The 10,310-nt window shown below is 47.5% G+C and overlaps 1 protein-coding gene across 2 annotated transcripts in view; it reads left to right on the forward strand.

The window, feature by feature from the left end:
- The window catches only part of DNAAF9 (dynein axonemal assembly factor 9), a gene marked incomplete at its 5' end in the record, with an annotated part of 146,909 nt that extends 136,599 nt beyond the window's left edge, over window positions 1–10,310 (forward strand). For both annotated transcript variants that reach the window (XM_082858006.1, XM_082858007.1), the window contains 7 exons: window positions 852–938; window positions 4,219–4,325; window positions 4,652–4,726; window positions 6,697–6,902; window positions 8,056–8,121; window positions 9,366–9,459; window positions 10,038–10,310. In XM_082858006.1, the coding sequence (XP_082714132.1) occupies window positions 852–938; window positions 4,219–4,325; window positions 4,652–4,726; window positions 6,697–6,902; window positions 8,056–8,121; window positions 9,366–9,459; window positions 10,038–10,150 (748 nt within the window). In that variant the 3' untranslated portion in view covers window positions 10,151–10,310. The remainder of the gene's footprint in view (window positions 1–851; window positions 939–4,218; window positions 4,326–4,651; window positions 4,727–6,696; window positions 6,903–8,055; window positions 8,122–9,365; window positions 9,460–10,037) is intronic.

Below are 10,310 nucleotides of genomic sequence, written 5' to 3' on the forward strand. Positions count from 1 at the left end.
CTGTGGGAAGGACACAACATCACTTGGCCATTAATCTTGCCAGAAATGCTTAGCTGAATCTAATCATGAGGAGCAACCAGACAAATCCAGGTTGTGGGGCACAAGACAGCTGGCATGTACTCTTCAAAAATGTCAACTCCGGGCTTCCCTGGTGGCGCAGTGGTTGGGAGTCCGCCTGCCAATGCAGGGGACACGGGTTCGTGCCCCGGTCAGGGAGGATCCCGCGTGCCACGGAGCGGCTGGGCCCATGGGCCATGGCCGCTGGGCCTGCACGTCCGGAACCTGTGCTCCATGGCGGGAGAGGCCACGGCAGTGAGAGGCCCGCGTACCGGAAAAAAAAAAAAAAAAAAAGAGTAACAAACAAAAATAGTTGGAGGAATTGTTCCAGACTGAAGGAAAATAAAGATTATAAATTAATGAGCAATCCTTGATTGGATCCTGAGTGCCCTATCCCCCCAAAAAGGGGAAATTTGAAAATGGATGTATATTATATCAATACTTCTCCAACTTTAATGTGCATATTAACCTCTTGGGGATCTTATTAAAATGAGGGTTCTGATTCAGTAGGTCTGGAGTAGGCTGGAGATCCTGCATTTCCACGAAGCTCCCATGTGATACCAATGCTGCTTGTCCTCAGTATTAAATTCCCTCATGTGATTATACTGTTGTGGTTCTTCAAGAGAATGTGCTTGTTCTTAGAGATGCATACTAAAGTATTTAGGGGTGAAATAACAGAAAAAAGAATATATGCATGTACTTGTACGTGTGTATGGCGGTGTAGAGAGTAAGCAGAATGTACAGGTTAAGGTTAATAGTTCTAATTAACCTGGGTTTTCTGTATGTTTTCAAAGGAATGAAGACATTGAACTGATTCTCTCAGAAAATAGTTTTTCGAGTCCTCAGATGCTACGATCTCGATATCTAATGTACCCTGGCTGGCAAGTATCATCATTGAAAAGTAGCTAAGATTTCTTTATAAACTCAGTGATTTATTTATTTACAGGAAAGAAAAAGAGAAAGTGAAAATACCAGGTGTGCTCTAGGAGGGTGACAATGGCAGCTACAACAGCCTGCCATGTCCCAGTAACCACTGGCCTTGCTGGAAGCCCAGTGATCCACATCTTGGGGTCCAAATTGAGACCCTTGCTGGATGCTGAGACTTAAGGAGTCATCTTATAGGCCTTAAGCACAATGGTATCCTTTGTTTCCTCTAGCCTCTAGTGAGAGTGAGGTGGCCGACATGGAACCAAGGAGTTATGACCCTCCCGGGTGAGAGAGTCTCTCCTGAGAATAGTCAGTCCTCTAGGGTTCCCATCTGACAGGTAGGTTCCCTGCTATTGTGGCCCAGGGCATGTTCTGTGCTCTGCAGGTGGCCTCCTAGCCTGAACCTGTCCTCCAGAGAGGAGAGGAAGAGAAAAGAGAGTGTGAAGTGCACTATAATCATATTTCCAGCATCACTTGAGCACTTACTGTGTGCTACACGTTGTTCTAAGACTTCGCTCTCCAGTACGGCAGCCACTAGCCACATGTGGCTAGTTAATAAAATGTAAATGTATATTAATAAAGTAAAATTTAGCCTTTTAGTCACACAAGCCACATTTCAAGTGCTTAACCAGCTACCTGTGACTAGCAGCTACTGTCTTGGACAGTTCAGATCCAGAACATTTCCATCATCACAGAAAGTTCTGTTCACAGTGCCACTCTAACAGTTCAACCTATGTTATCTCATTCATCCTCAAACCAAGCCTGCAAGGTGGATTCCATTTTTTTCTTCATTCTAGAGATAAGGTAACTGAGGCAGCAAGGACTTAAATGTCTTGTCCAAAGTCCCACAGCTAGTAAATGAAAGAGTTGGGTTTCAAACCCAGGTTGTGTGGCTTCAGAGCCTGTATTTTTTTTTTTTTGAAGTATAATAGATTTACAAAGTTGTGTTAATTTCTGCTGTACAGCAGAGCCTGTCCTCTTAACCACCATGCTGCACTTGTCCCTGTATGGAATGGATAACTAGTTTTGCTCTGTTGAAGGTTCAGGGGAAGACAGTTGTTAAAGCTTAGCCAAAATTGATCCCTCATATTGATTTGGATCATCTTTATTATCCTCACTCACTTCCCTCAGCCACCTCTGTGAGTCCTCCAGCCACCCCTTACATCACCAGTATTTTGTACCAGCAAAAACTGATTGTACTATCCTGTTTAAAAAAAAAAAAGGTCAATATGTAAAATTGAAGGTTTTCAGGCTTATTTTTAGAAGGAACCTCTGGTTTGAGTCACATCATACTTAAACAGTGAGTACGTGGATCATTCCTTATGCCTGAACAAGACAATAATATCTTAGCTAAAAAGAAAAAGATGGAGCTTCTGGGGTGAAACTCTTCTCTCCAGTGGCTGCAGCTACTGACCTTTTTGCTGCCCACAACTCTGGGCCTGGTCCTGAGACTTTTGTCATCTCTACCTGGTGCCTAGGGAAGCACCTATTCTCCAGTCCATACCAACTCATGTGGGCATGGCATACATTAACCTAGCTCAGGGCACAGACTTTTCTGGAGGCAGACTGATCTAGGACAGAGACAGGTATGAGGGAGTTCATTAGAAGGCTCTGTGAATCTAGAGTCTGAAATCTTCCTTTATCAGGAAGATCAGTCCTTGTAGAGGATCAGAGATGGAGGGGCCTCAGAATCACCCTTCAGGCCCTCCCTTCCAAGTTCATTCCTAGGAATCAGATGATTTACTCTTTTAACAAGATGGCAGTCATCACATTCCTGCTCATCGCTGTACATTACTCCCCTCTCTCCTTGGGTGAGGGCCACCACCTCAGAGTGAACAGGCCTTAGCTGCAGGATGTGCTCAGCTTTGTGCTGTGCAGATTCTTAGCCATTCCCCTCCCACAGCCCTCTGTTGTCATCGACCCCACCCCCACCTCCCCTGGTAGAAGGGCTTGTTCCTAGTCTGTAAGGAAACCTTGTACTATTCCCCTGGCCCCTCCAAATTCCCCTAAGGATACAGCCTCTGAACACAGAAGCCTGAGAAGCCCGTGGTCTCCAAATCTCATGTTTGGATGGGGAGAGAACAAAAAGAACATGTCAGTCTTGCAAAAATGTTATGCCACCACCTTACTTTAAAGAAGTTGCTTTAAAGAGTAAGATACTTTGAACAATGTACAATTCAAAACTGCAGTGCAGTTTTCAAGCAAAGCAAACTAATACAAAAATACAGTAGACTGGAGGGAAGTGTTTGCATCAAATGTGACGAAGGGTTAATATAGTATTTGGAAAGCTTGTTTAGATATTTAAGAAAAGTAACCCATATTATATAGATGTGAACAGTCCACTTAAGACCAAGTATAAATGGCAACTGTGGTAACAGAATTCCATGTACGTAGTACTCAAATGCAAAATGGTGTCTTACTGTTGCTTTGATTGACACCTGTTACATTTAGGCAAAAATATCTATAAAATTCATTGCTGGAGGAATTGTTGTGAAACTAGTACACTCATCTACTGCTGGGGGTGGTATAAATTACCCATGAGATGTTACACCCTCTCCTGGACTGATTCCAATCAAGGGATTCATCTCAATGAAATCATTCAAAAGAAGGAATGACAGTTTCATAACTTTGGAAGCTGGGTGGTAGGAATTCATTACACTACCCTTCTATCTTTGCATATCTCTGAAATTTTCCATAATAAAAAGTTAAATTTTTTAAATGCTGCATTCTTAATGAGTCTGTGGCAGTCAGTATGTCTGCTGAACTCAAAACTGAGAAAATAGATCAGAGATGCCCCAGCCCTTTAGTTCCTTCTGGAGAGACTGCACATCCAAATGTACAGTCTGTTAAACTGCCCTCAGTGAGGGTGGGGCATAGTGGGAGCCCTGAAGAGAGTGGGAGGGGATCCTGAGGAAGAGCTCCAAAGGTACCAGGAGGGACCCCTAATCCCAGTTGGGATACTGGCAAGCTTCAAAAGTAGAGGGGGTCTTTGACTTTAAGGGATTGCTAGTCCAAAGAAGGTAAGACCTTCCTGCTCTAAGGGGGCAAACATGCTTCTCAGTCTCAAGATGAAAGAGACATAAATGCTTTCAAATAAGTGCTTTGTACACAAAATGACGTACAATTAAGGGAGAATTCAAATATGATAAGTGATATGTAGTTCTTTCCAATGTAGTATGTAGTAGCAGTCAAAGCCCCAATTACTTGTATTTATAATTTTTTAAACCTTTTAAGGTATGAAGGTAAATTTGATGTTGGATCGGTCTTTCCATTAATGGTTCAGATTTGTGTATGGTTTGGTCGTCCCTTGGAGAAGACTCGCTTTGTGGCCAAGTGTAAAGGTAAGCCTTGACCGGGACATGTCCCAGACACTGGTAAAAGAATGCCCCAGAGTTGTCCCTGCTTCCTGGCACCATTTTAGTATTCTGTGTGTGCTGTCTCTTCTCACCATTTGGGTCTGAAAGCAGGCAGAAGAATTTGAGGACCCAGGAGTCCCTTACCCCTGGGAATAGTGGCAGAGCCACTGGGGGAAGATCTGGTAGGGGTACCTGTGAAACCTGGACCCTAGAGGAGGTGCCTTTCCAGTCCCTAACCCTCCCAGCTGTGCCACCCTGGACTTGGCCTCTGCCCCCAGGTGAGTAACAACCCTGTCCTCTTCCTCCACCAGCAATTCAGTCCTCTATCAAGCCAAGTCCCTTCTCTGGAAACATCTACCACATCCTGGGCAAAGTGAAGTTTTCAGGTAACTGGGCGCTTGGATTTGGGAGCGCTACTCTGTGGAGTGCTCACATCTCATGATGTGAGTTCATAGACTCTGCTGGTGCTTTACAGACCACTGATGCCTCTTAGACTCTCTCAAAAAACCCTCCCCTCTGGATCTTACACCATAAGCTCCTCCAGTCATCCCTTTCAGTCAAGGTCCCAATCTTTCTCCAGGTCCTTCTGCTCTGCAGTGGAGGATCTGTTTTCCTGCCCCTGGACGAACCTGCCCAGGGCCTCTCCTCACAGCTCCTTGACTTCCTTGTTCTAGAGACTCACACTCCACCCTTCTTGAGCCATCCATGGCCTCCTCCTAGACCTGTCACCAGGAGCTACCCCAATGCTGAGCCTTCCAGCTCTGGATCCATTTCTGCCAAAGTCTTCAAGCCTTCCACTTGCCTTCTCCTCCCCTCCGTTCAGTAAACCTGTTTATCAGCCTTTGACCCCTGCAGCCCTTGCAACCTGAATTATGTCAGTCCTGGGCTGGGGTTCAGGGAAGGTGTGAAAACAAGGAGCCAGTTAACTCAACATTGAGAAAGAGCAGAATGTTCCAGGGAAAAGGCAGAGCATGTGCTGTGGATGTGAGGCAAAAACAGGCGTTTCAGGAACCAAAAAGGGTTTACTGTGTCTGGGTCCCAAGGGAGGAAGTGAGGGAGTGTGTCTGTTAGGGCATCTTTGGCAGTTATAACAGAAAACCCCAGCTCAACTAGCAGGTGTTAGCTACATAGCAAGAAGTCAAGAGGTCTGGCAGCATAGCAAAGCCAGTGAAGACCCAGGTAATATATGGCTTTTGTGTTCTTACATTCTTGGTGTCAGCTTTTCCTCAGGTTCCCACCCCTCATGGTTGCCAGGTAGTGCTGCAGGTCTAGGTGTCACATTCAGACACAACAGCTAGCTGATGGAAGAAGCTGGCTCTTCCTGTGGGTGTCTTTATCAGTTCCTCAGCAGACTTCTCTCATTGGCCAGGATCGAGTTGCCATTGCCCATGGGGAATTGGTATTGGAGGAAGAGGGGGATGCTGGGCAGGTAACCGGGGGTGTCTGCAGCAGGGAGCCACTGAGAGTTGTAAGCATGGAATCATCTGGGTTCAGATAGGAGAATTAGGTGGCAGAGCCTCTATAAAAGAATCTCTCAAGGTCCTTAACCTTTGGCTTAATTTATGTTATTGAATCTGAAACTTTGGCCCCACTCTACAAGCCCCTTACTCAAGCCCGCTTCCCTCAGGCTCTGACAGACCCCCACCTGCTCGTCCCTCTCCCCTATCATCACCTCCTTTTCTTTTTTATTTAGACTGACTCTTGACCCTTTTCTTGTTAAAGGTAAACCTTTCTTTGTTTTAGATCTCTTTCTCATCATGCCTTTTTGGGGAACCTTACCCTTGTGTCTCCAGTATATTTTAGCCCCCAGTGCCTCAGCTTATAAACCCGATTACATCTTTCCTGTTCCCATGCATGTGTCCCTCCTGCAGCACTTGTACTGTTGAGCTTGCCCTCCTCCCATGGACTCTCAGACCTCAGCTGAGACCCACCCCCTCCACCTCTACCAAGGGAGCTTTCCTTGCTTCTCCTCAACTACCTCTTCCATAGGGGTGACCCCAGCCATTCTCTTCTTCTAATGACTGTGTAGATGTCTCCCACTCAGGGTCCTACAGTCTTTCAAATGCCACAGATGCAGAGTCAAACTCTTCTTCTCCCACTTGCAAACCTTTTCTTCCTCTTGTAGTCAGTCCCCTTCTGGGTTAATGGTGTCCACCTGATCACCCAATCAGCTTAGCTAGAAACTTACATTGTTCCTCCCTCTCTTACTTCATCCTTTCTAATTTGCTGCCAGTCATGTCAGTTCTCCCTCCTGCATGTCTTGTGAATCTGTCCCCCACAGCTGCACTAATCCAGTCTTAGCGTAGCCTTATCCTTTTGGGGCAGGGTCTCAGGGACTAAAGTGTTCTCCTTGCAGACTCTGAGAGGACCATGGAGGTCTGCCACAACACTCTGGCCAATTCCTTGAGCATCGTGCCAGTTTTGGAGGGACCCACGCCACCGCCTGACTCCAGAAGCACACCTCAAGGCAGCAGCGGGCAGCAGGAATGCTACCTCGTGTTCATAGGCTGCTCCCTGAAGGAAGAAAGTGTCAAGGACTGGCTGCGGCAGTCAGCTAAGCAGGTGGTTTCCAAAGCCCAGACAGACCTGGCACTGATATGACCAGACACTTCAGAGTTGTTGATGGACCTGAGGCAGAAGCCCCTCCACCTTCTCCCTGCTTTCTCCCCACTGGTTCACCCCTCACAGGCTCAGCCAGCGTTTTCAGGGACTCTGAGAGTGGGAGGAAGCCCCTGGGGCAAACTCCAGGCAGACTTGTTTTGCTGCCTACCCTGCGAGCCCAGGCGCTGAAAGCCATTTCCAGTCCTGCTTCCCAAGGCAGGCTGGAGTTATTATCAGATGGCTTAACCAGGACCTAGGTGAAACTTAGTTGTTTCATGTGGACCCTGGATCAGCTTAGTGTTCTAAACTCAAAAATGTCTTCTTAGCTGAACCTAATTCATAGGCTCTCCTGTCTTCTGAGCCCAGCATCTCCTGTACTTTGGTTCTCTCTCTAGAAAGGAAAAACAACAAAGATATCCTTAGAGTCCTTTGCAAACCAAGACTCCAAGCATAGACAGCAGTGAGCCCGGAGGCCCTGGAGAGAGGTACAGGGGAAGAGGAGGCTTGCCTATAGATCCACACAAACATCTTTAGTCCAATACTACAAAGAAAAAAAATCCGGACTGGAGTTAAAATCCTCTCATATGCTGCTAGCTTTGGGTTCTAAGCCTCTTAGCACAGTCTGAGCTTAAGCTTATTCTAGAGCTCTGGAAATAGAGTTGGCTGGGGCCTGGGTCTTCTGTACATGCTCAGTTGGGACCTGTCTTTTATACTAAGGAATGGCTGCTTGCAGACAGGGTCTTTCTCAGACTCACTGGATAAACTCTTAAATGGTATTTGACTGTGAGACCTCCAGTTGTTCTTTTGTCTGCATGTCTGTCACTGGTGGGGCCTAGGATTGAGAATCTGCAAAGAGGCAGAAACATGCCTATTTGCAAATGCATCAGTCTCTCTTCTGCCGTTTGTTCCCCCCTGGCCCGCAGGACTCTGTGATGGGAAAGTGGTCTTCTCAAGGGACAGACAGGCAGGATATTGTATCCAGTCCATGACGATGCTTGTGCTTCCCTTTCTGGCATCTCAGTCATGTAACTGGCCCCCAGAGCCCTGAGCCCTCACCCTCCCATGTACCCATCAGCTCTGTTGGAAACTGACACCTCCTTACATCTCTGCACAGAAGCCTCAGAGGAAAGCCCTGAAGACCAGGGGGATGCTGACCCAGCAGGAGATCAGGAACATCCACGTGAGTACCCTGCCCTGGGGGCCTAAGTCCCCTCAGTGTCCCAAGGATGTTCTTGTGCAGCTCTATCTTTTAGGATTCCTGAGTGAGGTGGCTGTTTGTAGGGCATGCTGGAGGTCCTGCTTCTCTCAGGCCACAGAGGGAAGCTGGGTAAAGAGAAACCTCAGCTCACCTGGCCTTGCAGCCTCAGTGAGAAGGACAGGGTGGCCTCTGGTGTGATGCGGTTACGAAATTGAGGAGAACTAGTGCCTGTGGGAGAAACAGGTGACATGGAGGTCTGCTTTGTCACCGTGTTCAAGCAGCTGCAGAAGTCCTTTCCTCCTCCCATTCCTCTGTCCTAGATAAACCACAGAGAAACCAGCGAGGTCCCAGGTAAAAACTCTAGATCCTGAAGCTGCTCATGGGCAGGTTGTGAAATCCTGAGGCCAGGACGAGAGGCCCTTTGAGGAGCCCTCAGACTCCAGGCTGACTCCCAGGCTCTACCCCAGTTCCCATACCCATTGAGGCCTTTTCCTGATGAGTTTGGGGGAAAAGGCTAAAAGGGACAGAGAGTCCAGGTCTCAGCATGAGCTGCATCACAAGTCCCAGTAATGAGCAGGTGGGGCAGGACTCTGGGCTTCCAGAAGCCCCTGCTGTGGATTTGAGGAGGGCCCGTTTATTCCGACTCCAGGGCCTAGGCATCTCTGGGTGTTCCTGCTGAGGACACCATGGGCACCTCAGAAGGCAGGCAGTGTGTGTTTCCCCAGAAGCACACCTTAAATAAGGATTTGAGCGCAGGTAGTTTATTTTGGAAGTGATTCTAGAAAACACTATTAGGAAAATGGGAAAGTAAGAGAAGGGAATCATGTATTGTCAAACCAGTTCCACTGTTGGCACCTGGGGCTTGGTCCCATTAATAATCCCAGAGTTCCTCCCTGAGAGGTGGGAGAACCTCTGTCAGTCATTGTTTGATGGCTGTTGTGAGGATGGTGTTAATTCCCTGGCACACCTAGCCTTCCACAGGGCAAAGTGGGCTATTTTGCTAGGGTAATAGGCTTGTTTGTTTTGGGGTGTTGTTTTTTTTTTGGCCGCACCACACAGCATGCAGGATCTTAGTTCCCCCACCAGGGATCAAACCCACGCCCCCTGCAGTGGAAGTGCAGAGTCTTAACCACTGGACCACCAGGGAAGTCCCTGTTTTTGTTTTTAATGAATGAGTGAATGATAGAAAATGGTCAGATAATTCTAACAGGACTCTTCTCCTACAGGTGAAACGCCACCTGGACCCCCTACCTGCAGGTTACTTTTATAATGGCACCCAGTTTGTCAACTTCTTTGGTGACAAGACTGATTTTCACCCACGTATCCTTGGAATCTGGGGCAGAGAGGCTGGGGGGGTGTGAAAACCTGGCTGTAAAGAGGGTATCTGCTAGAGCCATCATAGCCTAGCCCCTGGTGCCGGCTGGGTTTGGGAATACACAGCAAGCCACAGAGGCTGACTTTTCATTTTGTCCTCTTAGAGTCATTAAAATTACATTTATTCTTCATTCAGTGATGGCTGAGGTTACTCTGGGGGTTGTAGTTTAAATGCAGCTGTGGTGACATCCTGTGGTCATCAGGGAGTCATGATTTACAAGTTGGAGACTGGGTCTGATTACAGTAGTTAATTTGTGAAAAGGTGGATGGGGTGCTGCTCTGGGCTAGTGAAAGCTGAAGGGCTCAGTTCTAAGAGCTCATGAAGGGCCCTGTGTCAACCCCTGTCACATTCTTTGCAGCTGTGGTGCTGCCAGTATATAAAAAAAAGCCAGTCAGGTACCTTCTGTGCAGGCTAAGCACTCACTACCTCAGTGTCCCCTACTTCACCTGTCCACAGATTCCTCTGGCCTGGGCAGCTCCCTTGGCCCCAAGGCTCAGGGCCTTCTTCCTTAATGAGGTGCCAGTCATGGACCAGTTCATGAATGACTACGTGGAAGAAGCCAACCGGGAAATCGAGAAGTATAACCGCGAGCTGGAGCAGCAGGAGTATCATGACCTCTTTGAGCAGAAGCCCTAGAGGAAGAAGACCCTGGAGATGGACGTTTTAAAACGGGGTGTCTTAACCTCAGCTTTTCCAGAGGCCCCTCCCTAGAGGGGCTATCTTTGTTCTCCTTGGCCTTTGTGTGCTGGCTTGAGTGCATGTTGTCTTTATTCTCTATACAGCGCTGAAGAGCATC

This window comes from Leucopleurus acutus, assembly GCF_964270905.1.
Source record: "Leucopleurus acutus genome assembly, chromosome: 16".
Lineage (NCBI taxonomy): Eukaryota > Metazoa > Chordata > Mammalia > Artiodactyla > Delphinidae > Leucopleurus > Leucopleurus acutus.